General features: G+C 38.0%; 1 protein-coding gene across 3 annotated transcripts in view; it reads right to left on the bottom strand.

Moving 5' to 3' along the window:
- Window positions 1-2,128: 2,128 nt before the first annotated feature.
- unc13bb (unc-13 homolog Bb (C. elegans)) overlaps window positions 2,129-20,559 on the bottom strand; it is a 65,598-nt gene continuing 47,167 nt past the window's right edge. For 2 of the 3 annotated variants that reach the window (XM_013909856.1, XM_005729195.1), the window contains 27 exons: window positions 20,398-20,472; window positions 19,975-20,194; window positions 19,514-19,741; window positions 19,283-19,424; window positions 18,878-19,047; window positions 17,109-17,224; window positions 16,482-16,645; window positions 15,838-15,988; window positions 15,609-15,677; window positions 15,333-15,422; window positions 15,020-15,157; window positions 14,764-14,894; window positions 14,464-14,549; window positions 13,151-13,277; window positions 12,901-12,997; window positions 12,508-12,651; window positions 11,930-12,007; window positions 11,704-11,781; window positions 7,203-7,291; window positions 6,963-7,109; window positions 6,540-6,663; window positions 6,396-6,449; window positions 6,170-6,247; window positions 5,812-5,959; window positions 5,210-5,302; window positions 4,938-5,097; window positions 2,129-4,618 (listed from right to left, as the gene is read on the bottom strand). In XM_013909856.1, coding sequence (XP_013765310.1) covers window positions 4,333-4,618; window positions 4,938-5,097; window positions 5,210-5,302; window positions 5,812-5,959; window positions 6,170-6,247; window positions 6,396-6,449; window positions 6,540-6,663; window positions 6,963-7,109; window positions 7,203-7,291; window positions 11,704-11,781; window positions 11,930-12,007; window positions 12,508-12,651; window positions 12,901-12,997; window positions 13,151-13,277; window positions 14,464-14,549; window positions 14,764-14,894; window positions 15,020-15,157; window positions 15,333-15,422; window positions 15,609-15,677; window positions 15,838-15,988; window positions 16,482-16,645; window positions 17,109-17,224; window positions 18,878-19,047; window positions 19,283-19,424; window positions 19,514-19,741; window positions 19,975-20,194; window positions 20,398-20,472 — 3,483 coding nt within the window. In that variant the 3' untranslated portion in view covers window positions 2,129-4,332. Of the gene's footprint in view, window positions 4,619-4,937; window positions 5,098-5,209; window positions 5,303-5,537; window positions 5,595-5,811; window positions 5,960-6,169; window positions 6,248-6,395; window positions 6,450-6,539; window positions 6,664-6,962; window positions 7,110-7,202; window positions 7,292-11,703; window positions 11,782-11,929; window positions 12,008-12,507; window positions 12,652-12,900; window positions 12,998-13,150; window positions 13,278-14,463; window positions 14,550-14,763; window positions 14,895-15,019; window positions 15,158-15,332; window positions 15,423-15,608; window positions 15,678-15,837; window positions 15,989-16,481; window positions 16,646-17,108; window positions 17,225-18,877; window positions 19,048-19,282; window positions 19,425-19,513; window positions 19,742-19,974; window positions 20,195-20,397; window positions 20,473-20,559 lie in introns of all 3 variants that reach the window. The other variant, XM_005729194.1, reaches the window with a different exon arrangement.

Raw genomic sequence — 20,559 nt, 5'->3', positions numbered from 1 at the left:
AAAATCATAGCATCATAATTTTCTGAGTTTGAAAACAAATGAAACTTAGTCACATACCTGAAACAACAATATAACTTCTCTTGTCCCCTGGGTCCTCCTTGCACGCAGATAAATGTGTTTGAATAAAGAAGACAGTGAAAAAGATAAAGATTTTAACCCTCCTTTTACTTACGTCTTTGATAAAGCAAATCCCGGCCTTTGTCTATTGCCTGGAAAGCCAAGTGTCAGTTTAGTCCCAAACAGAGAAAGGAAGTTCAACTGAGGCCTCCACCAGGATAAAAGACAACAGGAACAACAGGTGAAGCATTGTAGTCGCACCTACACCAGAAGTTTCAGGTTCATACAGGAAGACCAGGGATCCCCTGCACCTAACAGCTCAGAGCTTGTGTAAACAGCACAGTGATCTTTGGACTTGGATTTTGAGTAGGTGCAGGACAGAAAAGGCAGTAAAACAACAGCAAAGGTGAAGTGCTTCAGCTAATCAGAGGGAATGTTATCATAATCATGTATGTAACACAACCTGCAGTGGCTGCACACTGTTCAGACTGAACAGTTGTTCAGTTTTAGCTTCTTAAATTCAGTTAATTTTACCTCTTTGTGACCATAAGAAAACCCTAGTAGGCTGCTTTTAATATAAATTAAATATAATTATGTATTTAACTACTTACTACCAAGTGGTTATTACAGCTTGAAATAGGTTGACTTCATGCCTGATATGTAGATCCAGGGGACCTCAACATGACCCTCTTACTTAGTGTGGTTGTGTGTGTGCATGCTCTCTGATTGGTAACAACAAACTGGATGAATGAAAGCACATTTGATATGAGAGGACATGCAAGCGTATTAGGTTTCTAAATGGTCAAAACACGCTGCCAGAAGTGAATCTTTACAAATGCACATGGATGTTAACAAAATGTTACATTTCTGTGGCATGTTTGTGATAAGACATTTTTAATACAGTTTTTTGTGATAAGACATACTTGTAATGATTTCTTAGATTTCTTCCCCCAGGGTGGAATGAATGTACAATATAGATCTTTATTAACTTAAAAAAGAAGAATTGGGTGCATGAGTTGAGTTTTACTTAGGGTTTTCTCTAATCCACACAGGGCCAAAGTATACATAAAGGCTCAAGTATATACATACACCCCTGATAATCCCTGGGTAAGTATCCCTTATGAACTTGTATCTTGACTAGATGTTTTTGGTAACAACAAGCTTCTGAGAAAATTCTGGGTGAATTTTTGAGCACTCTTGTCAAAATTGGTTGGCTTCCTGGCATGGACCTGACTTGTAGTCATTCTCACCAGGAATAAGGTTGGAGTTTTGGGAAGACTAGTCCAGAAACATAATGCCATTAAACTTAGTTAAACATTAAATGTTAATGTGTGTTTGGGATCATCGTCCTGTTGGAACACCCAATTGTGTCCAAGTTTGTCACGCTGTCTTCTGAAAGAAACCTTTGGTGGTGACACATTTGAATAACCTGTATTTACAAATGTTTGAAGTGATAATCTTGCATTCTGCATTTCTTTAGAAAGACCTTGCCAACTTGTAAATCTACAGTTGTCATTCTGAGTTCCAATCAATCCACTGAGCAATGCCGAACAAATCCTTTTTATGCTAGCAAAGTGAAACTATCGTTTGTAGTCGAATATGACCAATAATGAGTCAATAGGTAAACAGGCTGGACTTTGTGATGATGATGACGATGATGATGATAATGATGATGCAGGAGCAACACCAACACAGGGCTATCAGATAAGGCATGCTGCACAATCTACCATGGAAATCAATCATTAAAAGCACCAAATTACTATGACATTCATGCCCATGATGAGTGCACGAAAACCACCGACCACAGCTGTACAACCCAAAGCCAAAACTATATTAAGAGATGGGTGTTATTTCTCTGAGTTCAGTTCAAGAAAAAGGGCCAGTGCGCCCAGATGATTTAAACAATCATCTGGGCATCATCTTTATTTATTTATATCTTGCAATCCTATCGTCAAACAATAAAAGTGAATGCAACTGTGTTTGTGGTAATGAAAATAAAGAATTTGCATTCTTATAACCCACTGGGTGAAATGAAAAAGCTATCATATTGTAGTGGGAGAAAGAGCAGGCAAGAAGATTTATAAATACTTATTAAATATTTTATACAAAATTCATTATTTGGAATGTTTACATGGCAACAACAGTTTACAATAATGACAAAGATTACACAAATAATGAAGTACAGTGTTTTACATACTGTACTTGATAACTACAGCAGTGATTTAGTGATAGCATAGGGGTTTAAAATTTTTTGAAAACACAAAAAAAGTGATCAAAAATAAACAGTAGCAACTTGGCACAAGGAACATGTAGCTTAGAGAATGGCTGTGAAACATTGACCCTCTTAAACCAATAACGTTAATTATTCACAGGGGTTAATACACTGTAACAAAGAGGAGCATTGAGTTGTGGTTGTGACCAGTTTCACAATGTGCACGCACTGAGGGTTTTATAATAGAGCAATAATCATTTTTCATTAAGTCTAACATTCACATTTTCCATTACATCACAACACTGACGCACATCACTTCAGTCCACACAACTGAAAAAAAAACAAAAACAAAAAAACCCCAAAAAAAACAAACCATCGTAAACTAATAAGGAGGACCAAGGAAAGCTTTTATAACATCAGAAAGAATAAAGTAACACTAACTATAACACATTAAAAAGAAAACCTAACCCAGATAAATATACCCAATAAAATGATATGGAAAATCACTTGGAAAACTGGACAATGAACATTTTTATGGGCAAAGAAGTAGCTAGTCATCATTGCTGTAAGCCAAAGGAAATACAAGGGCTTTAAAAAAAAGCAATTAAAAAAACAAAACAAAACAAAACAAAGCAAAAAAGATTACTTTTCTTTATTTATTATCTTTTCATCAAAGTAAGGCCACTCCAAAGAGTAGAAGAAAACAGGACAGAATTATATATGTAAACTTTAAATATTTGTCCAGATATGCAGATTTTATTTTTTGGAAGAAAGTTCAACATCTACTATTTCTAAATGAATAATTCAACAAGACAATTATCTCTTAAATCAAGGACACACATGGTTACCTTGGTTATTAATTGCATGACAAGCACTTGCTTGTCACTTTTAGTTTGAGGGTGTGTATTTCAACTTGTTATGAAGCTGCAATTCAGGCCCAATTTAGGCTACATCAGCAGCTTAGACCAACCACTGTGCAAATGCTTTGACACTGTCGTGGTAAATACGTCCATTTTTGGTGGTAAACAATAATTCCATCACAAGTTTTGAAACACAAAAATAAATACGTATAAAAAAAATAAATAAAATGGTTACACCATCATGGTTATACTAGGCTACATGAGCTAAATAAAGATGGCTCAAATAGCACTCTTGTTAAACTTCCACAGTGAATTTTCATGAGGATTTTAGTTAAACCTTATTGTTACTGATTTTTATTCCCTCAGGTTTTATATCTAGCTATTCCTTTTCCCGGGGAAATAGGGCTGGAAACTTCACATGGCAAGGCACACATTAAACCAATTAATCCTTCAAATTGATCTGTGAAATTAGCAAAATTAAGGTTTGTTACTTTAAGTACCTTCATTTCACAAAGTATGTCAGTACTTGACCAGGATTGTGTCCTAGCTAGTGCTCGTTCATTCATCAAACAAAACACTCCTTTATAAGATAAAACATAGTATTTTCACATTTACCCAAACCATCACCCAAGGAGATAGAGAATATGGTTTTTAAAAGCCTACTTCACACATTCACAGTTTGCAGAGTGTAAGGCATAAAACACTTGGCCACAGTTTGGGGTGAGGTGGGGTTATTGCACAATCTCTGCACCAGGGAAGTGCAGAGATTTGTTTGGCCCTTCAACAGGACCTGGCATCATCTGTTCCCTTGAGGCTATGACATGCTCACCGTGCCGCTCCGGCTGATGACAAAGGAGCTACAAATAAGGTTAAATAGCTGAGTAAGTGGTCACTAACCTGTGAAACAGCTGTTGAGTGTGAAGCTTGAGTGAGCCAGCATTTATGTGGCTGTTTGCTGAAAAGCAAATAATATGGATGTTTGAGGAACACTGCAAAGTGACTGTTGGTCAAAAAACAAACAAACAAAAAAAACCCAAGGTGAGAACATAGCAGTGATGTAAGAGAAATGGCAACCCACTACCAAACAGTCAACAGCAGCTAAGACACATCACAGGTCCAAGAAAGAGTCCACATGTTCATCTACAATAAAACTCGGAGAGGATTTTCCATCCTTTTGTTTTCCGTCTTGTTCTCCAGATATCCTCATCTGCCCTCCTCTGCTGATCGAGTTTCTGACTTCAACCTCACAAATTCCTTGGCCACATCATCATTGGACCTTTGAGACAGGATTCGCAAGGCAGTGAGGCCTGTGTCGTCCATGTATATACGCTGTCCAAGGGGGCACCAGCAGGCGCAGTTGCCTTTCTCCATGATGTCTCTTAATTGCAGCACGACCAAACCCACCACCCGGTCGGCACGACCAAAACAGTAATCTTTGACGCATGCTTGCAACTCATAGCACTCAAAGCCATCTTGGTTACCCAGAACACTGTGAAGAGAGAACAGAGCTTTACGTGCTTTGAGTTCTCCAACAGCTTAATGGTGTATCTGTCAGCTTAAAGCTGCAAAAGACTTTCAGGTAGTGTCTCAACATCAATGACCCACTGACATGATTTTATATTTACTTTTCTAGTGGAAATCAATCAAAATATTGTTGTGCAAATCCCCGAATGGACATAATACATTTTACATATAGATTTGAATTACATATGAGCTGCAGCCAAAATTAGTCTTTCCAAGTTTTTCTGTTTTGCTTATTTTTTCATAAACTGCAAAATCTGGAGGAAAAAACCCCCAAATGGACTTACAAATGGAAGGTTTCATTGAACTTGGGAGACCAGCTGTTGTTCTTGGACTTGGTCTGGAACTTCCGTTTCTTGTCACTGAGGTGAGGACCGATCATGGTGATCTCCACAAAGGGTCTGAACATGCCAGACGTCTGCCATTTTAAGTCACTGGCCCCCACAACTGTAGTAATAAATGCGCAACATGATAATGTTGTCAGCTGAAGAGCAAATGTTGCTTAAAATGCCACATTTTTTACATCACTTTAAAAAAATTAAAAAAAACTCAGACTGACCTTTAACAGTAACTTTCCTCTCTCCACTCTTTGGATGAGTATAAAGCTCAATGTGGATACACACCTCTCCAATTGGTTTGTCCACACCTGATCCTAATTTTCATGAAAACACACACACGTTAAGTAAGTTTACATGTGACCACATGTAGGCAAAATACAGAAAAGAAAAGAAAACCAAGTAATAACGCAGGGTCAGGATGGAAGGGAAATGCAGATGCAGAGGATGGGTAAGGAATGACCTACCAACAGAATGACAAAACCAAATTGTGCAAAAGGAGACTGTGTGGGGAAGAAAGGGAGGTTGGCAGTTGATTTCAATGAAACCTACCCCTGCTGGGTTGTATTTTTTCATTGGGAGTTAACCTAATACCCTTTCCATTGTGCACTGGCACAGAGGCAGCACAGGAGATAAAGAGAAGACAGCAATGATACATCAACAAGTTCCAGCATCAACAACACATTAAAAAAAAAGAAAAGAAAAAAAATGGAGCAATTGGTGAAAGGACCTTTCTAATCATGAGCACATAGCACCCTCTGCTGGTTTATCTTTGGTAAGGCTTTCCTTCTGTACCTTTTTACTATTAGATACTTTTATCAGTTACCTTGTGCTTGTTGTGTGGTCACAAACGTCTTGATGAGTGTGTCTGTTGTCTGAGTATAGAGGGACAGAGCGTGGCGGAGTGAGGACAGCTCAGGACTCTTCTCTAGGAAGGCCTTCTTCAGCCCATTCCCTCCTGCATGGAAATATTGCTGCAAAGAGACACAGTGTGAGTTAGGTCATAAATATTTAGATGCACAGCTGCAAGCATCCAATATTTTGTTTCATAATATTCTGACATCTTTTACAGCAAAATAAAAAGTTTAGTAATGAATTAATGAATAAATAGCAGATATAAATAGCAGATGAAGCTAATCTGAGACAGCATCCTAATGAAACCAAAACCCAGAGTACAAACTGACCTTAATTGTGTCCAGTGCCACATCCATGACAGCACACTGCCTGGGGGACAGGCTTTTAGCCTCCCCTGCCATGTGATCCTACACAGCCAAATGGTGAGCAAAAAGGTGAAATAAAAATACTTACACTCTTAGTAAGCACATTTTGTGGACACTTCTTTAAATTAGGGTAACACCGAAGCCCATTTGAGGACACTTATTGTTCAGCTATGTGGAGGCAATATGATACCTTGAGTTTGGAGAGCTGACCCAGTTCTTTTGCAGCTGAGAGAATCTGTGCTCCCTGGAATATAATTTTTTTTTAAATTTTTATGTATGAAAAAAGTTAATAATTTTGTAATATTAGAAATAGGCAAAGTCAATGCTGACTCACAAAGGTATCATTGCCCTGTGGCAGGACAATAGTCTTCTCCAGGCTGGTCATTACAATCCTCCATAGCTCCTTGAGCACACGCTTCAATACAGTCTTCTCACACACAGTAGCAAACAGTGTCAGTCTGCAAGAACACACACATAGACGTTGTAAACATACTGTCACAAGTGCTTGTATTATTCCTTTTAAACATATAAACAATACTGAGAAGTCATTCATGAATGGAAAAAAATATGTCTTTTAGCAAAAATGCACAATTAACAGTTTTGCAGTTGCAAAAACGTCTTTTTTGCTCTGAAAAAACATTTTACCAAATTAATTAATCACCAAATTATCTCAGCCAAAAAAAAATAAAAATTAGACTACAGGACAATTCAATGAATAAACAGAAAACACCGTAGTTTGGCTAAAACAACTACTCACTTTCCATCCAGGAAGTCCATGAGTGGCCTTAGCATGTTGTCAGAGTCAGCCTCCACCTGGTTTTTGTTGTTGGCATTGACTGGTCCTTTGATCTGGTACAGCAAAGATGCCATTTGTCGCATACACTCGTTGATGCGAGTCTGGAAACTGGAATTAAAATAAATAAATAAATACATTATCAATCAGCACAAATGTGTGTTAGCTTTCACAGTTGTATACACACCAGTACAATGTACATACCTGTTCCCAAAGGTTCTACTTAGATCATCCAGCACATTGTTCAGCCTCACCTGCAGGTCATTCAGCAAGTCACAAGCCTCTGTGTCCATCTAAAGACAAGCAAAGACATCATGCCCAGGAGGGATAATGAATCATTTTGACTGAGGCTTTTGTGTTGCGCATATGGTATAAGAAGAGCTCTGAAATATTTTGGCAGAAAAAAGTTTTCGAAACTTTGAAAATCAAGCATATTCAACTGAATGTAGAATGTAGGTGCCAGGTTTTCCAGTGAATGGAATTCCTGGAACCATCAACCAGCAGTTCATATAAGAGTTTCAATCTGACATTTGCAACTTTGGGCCAAAATAGCACAAATTACCTTTGAACCTCTAAAAGCTGCACTTCACAGTAAAAGCCAAGAAGCAGTGAATGGCAGCACGATTTTAAGATTTTCATGGAAACCTGAATAGCTTGTGGGTGTTATGCAGCTTTTTTCAAGTTGTAAAATGTCTGTATTCCATCCTCCTGCAGCACAGTAATTTCAATATCAGACACCCTTGAAAAAGAAATTACACACGCATACATCAGAGCAATCACACTTTTTTCACAGCAGTCTTCAACTTTCCAGAGGTGGAACATTTACACCCCCCCCAAAAAAAAAAAAATGTAGTAGATGTATTGCAAGCAATAAGACTTACAAGGACAGGCTGAAGGGAAAAAGTAGGGAAAAAATTCTTGAATTACTGTAACTCAAGTATATCTGACTCAGGTATAACTGAGGCATCATCTAAATTAGCACTGCCTGGAGGGGAGCTAAGCCATATGGATGAAGCCATGGTGTGGCTCATTAAGTCAATGATTCAATGGCCTTTTGATTCATGGCTTGTCAGGGTTGGGTAGCACCATTAGTGAGAATAAACAGAGGGTTGTGCTAAGCACCGTGATGAGAGGCTGCAGGGAAGGAAAGGCGCTAGGAATGAATTGATGCTGCATATGCTGCATTTTTTTTCCAGCTTTTGGCGTGTATGGAAATATTCACAATGGATGTGTCTGTGTACCTACACTCACCTTTTTGTCTTCAAATGCATTTTCAGTCTACATTGGCACAGAAAGGTGAAGATAACCACGGTTAATAACGGAATAATTTATAATACCTGGGAAACTACAAGAGGTTGATTCCACAAGGTGTTGTGGAAAAAAGGATTGCCTACCTTTTCTACTGGTGCATCCATCTTTGTGTGATGGGAATGTTTGTTTGTTTTTTATTAGAGATAAACAAAAGTTTTTAAAAAATGGTCAAAAAACTTTTTTTTCCCCCCCTTTTTCAACCAGGCAAATAATATGTATAAAAATTTAAATTCAACTATAAATACTGAAAGTGAAAAAGTGTGTGATATTGATACCCACCTTCTCCATGTCAGACTATTGCATTAAAAAAGGGGAAATTGCAAAGAAAAAACAAGAATTAAAGGAAAGCAATAGCAGAAGACTCCGAAATGCTTTAACAGGGAATGAGAGCAGGTTTGCAGAGAACCAGGGAAAATGCCACTGGAAGATTCCCACCCCAACTGATGACACAAACTCAATCAACTCCACTATGATCACCACAAGGAACTGTTGTTGCAGTAGGACTGATTATGACTGCCGTTGCTGGGAGTAGGCACAGTACAATGGGGGAATAGGAGCACAAGAATGACTTGAAAGTGAATGAAGTTAAAACCATTTTGGACTGCAACAAACCTCAGCCTCTATTTTCTCCCTTATTTCCTCTTCCTCTTCCTCACTCTCCTCAAACTATGAGTGGTGGTTAAAAGACAACACACAAAATATGTAAGGCTCATCATTACCCGCCACACCATGTTAAAAAAAGAAAAAAGAAAAAAAGACTTTTCTTCCAAGTGAGTATATGCAGGCATGTAAACATGTATACATATACATTGGACTTGCCTCCCATTCTAATGTAGAGTTGAGCTAGAAAAAGAGAAAACAAAAGACATGACTTTGACTAGATTTTCCATAATTACAGAAGTTCACTTCAATGAATGAAGAGCTGAACTGGACTGTAAAAAAGAGCGAGTGCTTTATTAGCCAACTAGCAAGAGAGTAATGGGTAAAATAAGCTAAAAAACATTCATATTAAGACTTTCCTAGTTAAAGTTTCCTAGTCTGCAAAAGAAATGTCTTTATTTTGATACCAACTTTGTGGTAATTTAAGCAAATGGGGCAGTAGCAACACCACATTTTGCTGCATTTAGTTTATCAGACAGTTAAGCTCAGTAGCTATCCATTGTGGCTTTCTTTCTATTGAATTTGTGGTAATTTGTTGTCGATAAGGTATTGCTAAATGGAATATTTATGCTAAATTAATATTTTTTTAATTAACTGTTAATTTGTTATCACTATTATATTGGTTTTACAGTAAAATATCACATATTATTTATGTAATTGCATTAAGAGACATGAAGCAAAATACAAGTACCTGTTATTTCTAGTCAATATTGTAAATAATCATAATAATTCACAATACAGGTTACCTGCCTATTATTACTACCACATGGGTTAAAGTAGGTGATAAAAAGGTGGTGGTAAATATGATTAGATTAGATAGATTGGATTAGATGAAACTGTATTTATCCCTTGGGTGGGTTCCTCCGGAAAATTCTGTTTCCAGTAGCACAGCACTGACAGAAGTTGCAGAATGTGAGCAGAAATATACCATATATACACATGTATATATATCAATATAACAAATATAGCAAATCCGTCAGTGACCCATCACAGTCAAGGAATAAGATTTTGTAATAATATTAAGCAAACTATTTTCCTTTTACTCAATATTCAGTGATGTAATTAATGGAAGTGCCAGTCTGAGACACCCGCACACACAGAGCATTCACTATGTTTCAGTTAATGCCTTTCATCTATGATTATGTTGAGGAATCACCCTAAAAATAAACACGACAATCAAACTACAAAAACAAACGCACCAATGAAGGTCAAGAACTGTAATCTATGCGCAACACGCGCAGGCAAGTAGATGTGCACACATTAACAGCTACAGGCTAACACGTCATTAGACGCAAAGTTCACCAAAGCAGCTTGGAAGGAGACCACAATTAAAACGTTTGTAAAAGCAAACACAATAACACACTCAAATGACCTTAACCAAGCTGAATAGACTTACTTCAAAGAAGCTAACAAAGGCTAAAAGTAACTAGAACGTTGTTATTTGTATCTTTTTTTTTTTACATCGTTTAACATCTTCTTATATTTTAAAAAGATTTTATAACAAAGAGAAGATGTTTCTGTTTGTATATGCTCAGTGATAGTTCTTAGAAAAAACAAATGGAATCAGCAGGTTACACTTATATTAAAAAAAGGAATCACCCCCAAAATTGCAACCGATCTACAAGCTAAGGAAGCTAAATCAACATTCACTGTGACACACAGGAGCTTTGAGAGGGTACTTCAGCTACTCTGCATGATAAAGGAAGGTTGTGGACTACATAAGATTATGACACTACTGGTTTAAAGTAAATATGGCACAATGTAAACTACAGGCTAACAAGACTGAACTATGATATATTACAATAAATTTTATTATTGATTAGTTAAAGTCTAACTGCTGCAATCCACAATACCCACCGGAGCCTTTGCTTCATCCTCAATTGCAACCTGCTACTCAAGCCACAGCATAAAGGAAATAATCAATACGGTGCTCCACAGCATACCATGAAAATGATTTAATTATATTAGAAAGATGTACATTTATATGGATAAATATCCACCCTGACCAGACTATATTGGAACCGTACCTCCTCTTCTTCTTCCTTCTCCTCTTCTATGATTTCATTTTGCTTCAATTGTAAAGTGAAAACATTTGGTTGAAATATAGGCTACAGCATCCCACAGCTATCATCCTACGATCACTCCAACAATATAAGTTAAATAAAATTTTTTTAAAAAGGGTTCCATAAAGCTATGATACTGCAGAAATGTTGTAGGGAATGAAGGCAGTGGGGAGGTAACAGCTAGGAGAAAAGCTATTGATTTTCAATGCTCTAGCTACAATATTGATATGGAGGACATGACTAAATTAAGTCTCTGCTTCAATACTCTGTCTATTAAGAAGCATAGGGCTAACCACTGTAACCACTGATCTAGGGCTACACTTTCACTGACAGCTTCACATCAGGCATTAAGCATACAGATCTGAACATAAGATAATATTCAAAGCGTAAGCAAATGCTACTATGTCACATCTTAACACATCTTAATCCATTAACATTTGCCATTTACTTTAAATTAGCTAAACTACCACTACTGTACGTACCAATGCTTCTTGTATTGCAATCTGACACATGAAAGACACAAATGCAACTGTTGTACAGCAAATTTAAAATGTAATTTTATGAATGACTGATGTTTTTCTTTTTTTCTACACGAGTGATGCTACCAATTTATTAACAAAACCGGATACCATCATGCATCATGTCTTCATATCCATCATATTTAGACTCACCTGTTTGGCACCCATTGACTCAAACATCTTTTCCAGCTGGATTCTTAACTGCTGAACATTATTCATTAATACACAGGGCTACAAGAAGACAGAGAGAGACGTTAAGAGTGATTTTGTGATCTTTTTTTATGTATCATGTCCAATGTAATAAATGTTTTTTCAGCACAATTGGCAGAATTGGCTGAAAAAAACATGGCAGAAATTGGCAGGAAAAAAAAAAACTTACAATCTTCTCTTTGTCAATATAAGATGGAAAATTCTTGGTCAGCATGGCACTGTACTGCAGAAGAACTTTGGCAATTGTCTGTAAAGACAGGCAGAAATAAAGGCATTTAAACGGCATTTACGAAAAAAAAAAAAAAAGCTATTTAAAATCAAATTTCTCTCTTATCTCTTCAAAGGGGGATAATATTGTACTTCGGGGGTTTCGCTAATCAACATAAATATTCCAAAATGTGCTTTAATGTATTCTGTAGCAAGGAGACAAACAAATTCTAAAGTAGGACATTTTTCTCAGCAGACTTTTCCACAGGAGGGAACTGTTATGCCTAGTTCAACAATTCTTTTTAATCCAGCAATATAAAAATTCTCTTTTGCAAAAAGTCAAAATGTCCCACAAGACATTGCTATAGTGGTTTAATAGTTTTTTCCCTCATATTTCGTGGTCATTTTTCAGAAACATTGGAAGTTTAAAGCAAATCTTTATTAATTCTAGAATTGTTAAACACAAATGCACACCATATTTCATGCAGCTCGATCAAGCTGGTTTGACTTTAAATGTCATCATCGGGTGGAGTACATTACCTTGGAAAAGCGGCGACTATACTGAGCCATGACCCTAGGATCAGGACATTCCAATTTCTTGATAATCTCAAAGCTCTGGTTGAGCTGGGTGAAGATGTCCACCACAGAGCAGGAGAACAGAGCATGCTCAGATGTCTGCTGGAACTGAGATGAGTGCACAAATGACACTTACTTCTTATCAACACTCATATAGTAGATAAAACAACATCTACAAGCAGAATGTTAAAGAACATCAACAAGATTTTAAAGCAGCTTTTTAATGTCCCCATGCTGATAGCATGGCTGTGTCTGTAAACACAAAGATAACTTTTTTCAGTTCAGCACTATTTTAAATTAGAACCTCAAAGGTATCGTAGAGATATCATATCAAAGGGTAAGTTCTAGTTTTCTTACTCCATCTTTTTTGTCTCTTTCCAGAGCTCCATTCATAAATTCCATAGATACTTCCTCATTTTCGTCCAACCACTGTAGCACAAACTGCACAAACCATCTAAAAGTGAGAAATAAAGATTAGCAAATATGTTTTTTGTTTTTTTTAAACACAGTTCTTTTTATCTTTGTTTAGATGGATTATCAAAGTCAAAAAAGGCAATAACATTTGCCTTTTCTTGTGCCTGTCACTGAAAAGGTCAAATGCACTTACGATGGGTAGTCTGGTACAACACCCTTAAACACTGGCAGCTCCTTGACATATTCATTGTAGAGCCACTTGACCTTGAAGTGCAGGTTCATGTAGTCTGTGCTCTTACACAGCCTGTGCTTCTCATGCTCTGCCGGTTTAAAAACATAAGGAGCCATATGAACTTAGGGATGTGAAGATTAAAGTCAACGTCCCCATTTTAGTAAAAGCTAATATAAGACAGCCAAAAGGTAAGGTGAAGCAATCATATGGTGCATATGGACATCTGAGTATTGTAACAAAACCTCAAAGAACCCCAATGCATACAACCCCCCCCCCCAAAAAAACCCACCTTAACATGAAATCGTTTCTAAATTCTAGTGTATGTCGTTGTTCTTCACTTAAATTCTGAATGAACTTGTAAAATAATTCTACAGTATCCTCTTATTAAAGGAAAAAAAAAAAAATCGGACTAATCCAAAAACTTTCTTTGGGAAACATGTTCTCTGACGGCCTAATGCTCAACAAAGACGAAAGAACACACACACTAATCCCATTTTATGTATTTGCTCACTGTAGAATGTGGTGTGACTAAATTCTAAAAGTCTTTGCTTTATTCGCTTTGAATGTTTTTTCTGAGATGAGATGTATTAATATCAAGCAATGGCGTGGCCTGCTTGAACTGCAGCTACACAGATATAAGGTAGTAATACAATCAAAGACTGTGAGAACTTTAAAATGTTTACAAAATATTGATTAGCCTTAAAATGAGCAGATGCAGGTTCTTTTTTATTGACATGCTTAAAAATAACAGCTAGAGCTTTGAATCGTAAGCACTCAGTGTTTCGTCTCTGTAGCAAACTCTCCATCTATGAACTTTTCATGTTTATTCAGATTGAAAATAAAGAAGGCGCCACTTGTGTGTTTTGATGCATTTTGTGAAACAGATATTTCACACTAGTCTCTGTAGGGGATTCATTTTGAGGACAAGGGCTAGAATAAAAACCGGGTGTCTCTGAACACCAATAGCGCTGTGGAGTACAGTATAATAGAGAAAAAGTGCAGAGAGGCTCCAGGGACACATAAGCAGCTTTCAATCCTAGCACATTTATTATATTCTCTCCAACTTCTTCTGTTCCATTGTGTCATTGCTACCCCAGTATTTCCTCTCCCCTTCTGGTCATTTTAGGTTCCCAGAGCTTCTTTTCTCATATGCTTGTTATCACACCCTGACTCTCCAGCTTTTTCCTTTACTTCTAGCAGACAAACTACAGTGCACCTCCACAGTCTAACCCAGCAGAATAATCTTATAAAGAGTCCAGAATACCAAGACCTACCTTCCATAGCATACTTCATGTCCTGTGCAAACAATGTCCACATGACCTCTGCTGACACCTTTCCTACATTAAGTTCTTGAGGGAACCTGAGACAGATGGGAAGATGTGACAAGGTGAAACCTAGTGGATTCCTGAGTTTAATGCAAGCATCCATAAAAATGTCCTAGATCTCTGGAAAAAGAATCAAGCAAAACATTTTGTTGAACTACTGCAGTTGAAGTAAAACCTAAAAATAAGGAGACCTGATTTTGATGTATTCAAGCGGCTTGAATATTTTAGGAGTAGAGTTGCATGACTCACTGGTTCAGTACAGGTGTGTAGGAGTTTCTGTCTTCTTCAATGATGGAAACAATGAGCATGATGAGTTTGGGCCAGAAGTCCAGATTCTTAATGCTTGGACCCTGCTCCTCCAGAGGAAGCTCCTCCTTGTTCTGAATAAAAACCAAAAGGAAAACAGTTAACATTATAGTCGCCCCTTTGTTGAAACATTTATTCATCGGCCTGCTGCTACAGAGTCTGATAGCTGCACATTGTATCCTGCAGCTGTGTGACTCACCGTGTCCACAGGCTGGTATTGTCTGCTGTACAGCTCGTGGCAGTTATTGAAAATGTAGTCGTATGTAGAGTTGAGGCAAGCTTTGACACAATCCCTCACAACTTGACTGGCTCTGGGCGGAGACTGTAACTCCTGGACCTGGAAAGAAGACGAAGATAGCTACAGAGTCAGTAGATGACTGCAAACAAGGGATATTTTATCAACTTGTCAATATCTGGCAACAACTTCAAGGGAAAAAACATTCAAGTCAACAAACTGATAAGAAGATACTACAAAGCTGAACTACAGATAAAGAATATGCAATGTTACCTACCTTCATCCTGAAAAAGGTAATGCTGGTTAGAAGGTCCACAGTGGATTTCAGATCTTGCAGGCGATCCTTGCTGCTGGCAGGGAAGTGATTCTAAAGAAGAAAAACACGTTTGGTTTACAAGTTTTCACACTTTTCAAAGACTGTTGGCACAATTTGCACAAAAAATATTCATTAATCAGATGATGAAAAAATTCTTTTTTTTGTTTTTTTACTGGCACAAAAATATTAGACATATACATTTAGAAAACAAGACTAGTAGTGATACAAGAATCTCACCCTATAACTAGAAAGGTCAATGCGTAAGGAGTTGTGCAGCTGGTCTAAGAGCTTGACAAAGCGTTCTTTCTGTAATGGGAAGAAAAGGGGAAAAAACATGTTCCTATATTAGAAAGAAGTTTGGCAATCTATTTGTGCATAAAATGCAATAGCGAAGAAAGGAAGAGAAAATAAAACAAAACAAAACAAAGTACTTTACTGTGTCTGTGTGTGTGTCAGTAGTACAAACCCCAAAATTAGAAGCAGCAAAGCGGTCGGAGGCAGAAACATTGGTGGAGGCTGTTGTGTGGGCGTAGAAGGCATTGATATTGGCCAGCAGGGTGCTCATCACTGCAGGGACTCCAGGACACATGTACTTAGAAGACAGACAGGCAAAGTGCCTGCATAGAGTAGCAAATGCAAAGCTTGGTAAGTACTTGGGTGGGAGGCCTTAAGACTTCTTCAACAATGTGTACCTGCTTACACTTTGTTGCAATAATGTCAGCATCCAGTTCAAATACCTTTATTTGGACAGTCTGCATGTACTACAGGCTCTTGTTTTCACGTGACAATTTCTATTAGGAATTGTCGTGCTATCTGCCCATCACCTACCTGACACATTTAGACTGAATAATAGCCCACTGAAGCATTTTTCTGCGAATGATTGACCTAGCTAACAGTCATCTGTATGGATGATGACACTGCAGTGAGACACATCCATCCTCACCCTGTTTATAATTGACTGTACCTCATCTGAAGGCCAGAGAATGACAATGGCACCAAGAGGTTTATTGATATGACCTCAAAAGACAGGGAAAGGAACATGGGGAATAAAGAGGTAACACATATTGACAGGTAAGAAGACAGTCCAATTCACTGTGTTTTTAGACTCACGTCATGGCCTGGTAGATGGACTCAATCCCATAGCGCATGGCAAACTCATCCACTACGTCCTGTCCCACATCATCAAAGTAGACTTTCCAAGAATCGTCTCCACGAGCCTCTGGAATTTTTACCACACCTTGACCAAGTACATCAGTTGAATGATGGAACAAGTTCTGTAATGGGAAGAAATGGACAGACTTGATCTAATTCACATGAACTTCAGAGCTAACACTAAAGCGTGAGAAGTGATGGTAAAGTTATGGTGGCTTTTTACTGAAACAAATATGATGAGATTGTTGCAATTTACGCTTAATATTATTTTAACTGGATGTGTGTAGAATACAGACTTGAAAAGCTTTGGTTTGACAGATTATAGGATTTTCAGTTTCATAAGCACAGGTCCTTTAGCCCTGATTCAAAATTTGATTTGTTTTTTTCAGGGAAGAGGTTGGATTATGGAAATATCACTGTGCCTTTAATCCTGTCCAAATCTATCACGTCTGCAGTCAATCTGTGCAACACATTGAAACAGCTACAATAGTGGTTGCAACCACTTATGCAAACCCTTTGTGTGGAGAAGTTGCTGAATATCCAGCGTGTCTAGGTAATTAATCGTGATTCTGCAGAATCATATACCTCATGCAAACAAGTGTACTGCACGTGATATGGAGCCACTTTCTCCTCTCCTTTGATCTCCACGTTGATTTGGAGGCGAATGGCACCAGACACAGCTGATTTGTCTGTCCTTTTCTCTGTATTTAAGTACAAAACAGTCAATCAGATGCACATCGGGAATGTCTTGATTCATAACTTGAGTCCAAATCTGTGACACCAAAAGCACTCTAAACTAGGTCTGTTAACACAACCCTAATCACAGACTATTAGCTTGGCAATTCTATTGTAAGGGCTTCTGTTTCTACAGTTTGATGGTCGTCCAGAGTCAGCGATGATAATAGAAGTCCTCCAGCTGATAGTGAGTGTAACAAAGGCAATGGGCTGCATGAGTCTGTGCCTGATAACAGAAGACATTTGAGCTAGAGCGTTTCTGGAGGTGGAGTTCTTGGCGGCTCACCCCTGCTATTTGCCCTGACAGGCAAATCATTTGGGGTAATTTGTACATGTCGCTAGAGTGGTCGATTTCCGACTCGAGTGCTGCTACTTGATAATCACATATCAGGAGGTGAAAGGAAGAGAGTCAGAGAGGGAGGGAGAAAGAGATAGTGAAAATGTTTTGTTTTTTCCCCCCTTTCTCTCATGAACTAGGTATATTACATCATTAATCATTAATTAAGCATTCAAATCCAATTCATAATAAAACCTATCAAAATAAATATTTGATCATACAGTTTTCAGGGAGATATTAAACCAAGCAAGTCAAATCTCCCAGCTTAAAAAAACAAACAACCCCCCCCCCTACACACACACACAAAACAACAACAACGGTAGATTTATGGGCACATTCATATTCAGTGACAAGCTGTTGCACTTGAAGATTTATTACTGCTGCTGTCAGGTCAATTTTAGCACTTTAATCAAGTATGAACAAAAAAATGTGCTTAAGAAAAGTGAACGCCTCACCCTTACATACAACATATGAAGAGATACGAAGACGCAGAGACAGTAATTCAGAAATATTATTCTAAAGACAACATTTGTTTGCCCACAAGACTGGGATTAGATTTTATCCTGAGAGGTATTCAAGCTACATATATTCATGCTGCACAACTAGTGCTCATGTAGACTAGCACACAGGCCTGAGAAATCAGATCCTGTATACTTGTTAATTATTTTGTTCAGGCATCATCCTAATGAAACTGCCTGCACACCCTAGGGATAGAATTGGGGGATTATCGTGAAACTTTTTCCTTAAAATTATCACAACTTCTTGCTAGCAGGGAGAAACTCATTTAAAATGTAATCAAATAAGCTAGTATTTTCATGCAGACCAACACAGGCCTTAGGGAAGCAACATGCCTGGGTATAAATATGTTTGCTGCAGGGAAAGGAGATGTGACTAATGAGGTACAAACAACAGACTGGACTTGCTGAAAGCAAGGCTTTTAGTGCCAAACAAAAACATACAGATGTGAAATTGATGTAACAAGCAGATGAGATCCAGGTTATAAACAGGCATGGTAACATGATACAAGGTGTGACCAAAAGATTGGGAGTAGATATTGGGAGTTTTAGTAGGTATTGATGCATTTAACAAAAAAGATAAATACATAAATAAATTTAGCTGAGCTTTACTTGAAAGTCATATTCACACTACCTCTCAGATTGCGCTGTCGAGGACCCATTATGACCACTTACACTGTGCGTTCTGTGACACTGCCTCCCCTCCGCATATACTATACAGTTTTCTTCATGATGTCTATTAAAAAAAGGCAAGAAAGCCAACTGACCCAGGTTATACCAGACATCCATTTCTCCGCTCAGCGTTCGGACTTCAATGATGCTCTGTCCCAGGAAATCGTCAGATTCCCTCTTCAGACGCTGCTTCACTCTGGACTTGATGTCATCATCTTCATCCCACACTCGCACTTTGATTCGGTCTGAGGAATTGTGGCACTCACTAACAAAACAAAACAAAACAAAACAAAACAAAACAAAACAAAAAAAGGAGCAAAAAAGAAACATAAACTGAATAATATTAAGTTACAAGATGATAGATACTACAAGGGAGTAATTAAGGTGAGCACTTATAGCACTACTGATAACAAGCACTCAAGGAACAAACAAAAAAAAAAAAACCAGAACCCCCCCCCCCCCAACAACTTTTTTGATTTCATAACCAAGAAACGACTCACAAATGGAACTTTTCCTCCCAGACTGGATTGAGGTTTCCATAGATGGTCTTTGTTCTCTTCTTGGTCTTGCCCACCTGAACAGTGACATACGGATCACTGGATCCTGTCTTGTCTTTTGCCTGAAGTCCTTGTGCACAAACAACTAACCAAGACATAAGAAACAATAAAAAATTACAGAGAGCACATGTAACATAGCTCCAAAGTTGTCGTTGAGCTGTGGTGGCAAAATACCTGTGATTGTGATCTTGGCTGACCACTTTGACGTCCCATCCAATACGCTTTGTTTGATGGTTTTCATCTGCTGTGCATGGATGGCTTTGCTGATGACAAACACTTCCCTGATCAGCTCAAAGATTTCTGGTTTGTTTCTTTCCCTGATCTTCATCCTGTCCTTCATGGCCATGATGATATTTTGAGTGCGGTCTTCAGCTCCATGCTTAGAGCTCTTCTCTGCCGCACCTAAATATTTATTTTAAAAAAAAAAAGAAAAAACAGACCGAAAAAGCTTGAAACTAAAAAATATACATATGCCACTTCAGTGGTTACAAGTTAAATAAAAATGATTTTTAATGTGGGGAAAATATTCTTAAACATTTGAGACAAAATTGTAATGAAACAGCTTCCCGATAACGTAAAAATGTAGTTTCAGATCCCTGATGGAAACTTCTGTGAAACATTTCCTTAGTACTCACGCTGCAGACAGTCAGCATTCAGTAATTCTTGGCACTTTTCATGGCACTTGACACCACACTCAGAACAACGCATGCCTTGCCGTGCGATTCCCCACAGGAGCCCCTCACACTCATAGCAGTATGTAGGTGTAGTCGCTGTCCACACCTCGAAGTTATGTGGTGTGGTGCAAGATATGGGGTAGATAAGAGCCTGCAGGGTCTTCTTGTAGACATGATTTTTCTACAGAAGGAAGAAGATCTATTTTTAAAAGTCCTAATCCAGGGAAACAAAAACAAAAACAAAAACCTTATCAGTTATAAGGATGTGCTTATGCTGAAAGGCCGATGGAGTCACAACCATGAAAACTGTGTCACTGGGAAGTTTTTGAAACCGACAATCTCCAAGATGCAAAGCAGAAGTTTTTTTCCCCCCCGCATACTCACCAGCTCCTCATCCTTAATTGATGATCGAGCAGCCATTGCAGATGCGATCCCTGCCTTCCTGGCTTGGACAAGGGACTGAACAACATGACAAATACAAAGAAAAAAAAAAATCAGCAAAGTTTGTGTACAAAGTCAAAACAACCCACAACCAAGCACACTGAA

This window comes from Pundamilia nyererei, unplaced genomic scaffold (assembly GCF_000239375.1).
Source record: "Pundamilia nyererei isolate P.nyererei 1_Seehausen unplaced genomic scaffold, PunNye1.0 scaffold00032, whole genome shotgun sequence".
NCBI lineage: Eukaryota > Metazoa > Chordata > Actinopteri > Cichliformes > Cichlidae > Pundamilia > Pundamilia nyererei.
This window is presented reverse-complemented; position numbering and strand designations above follow the sequence as displayed.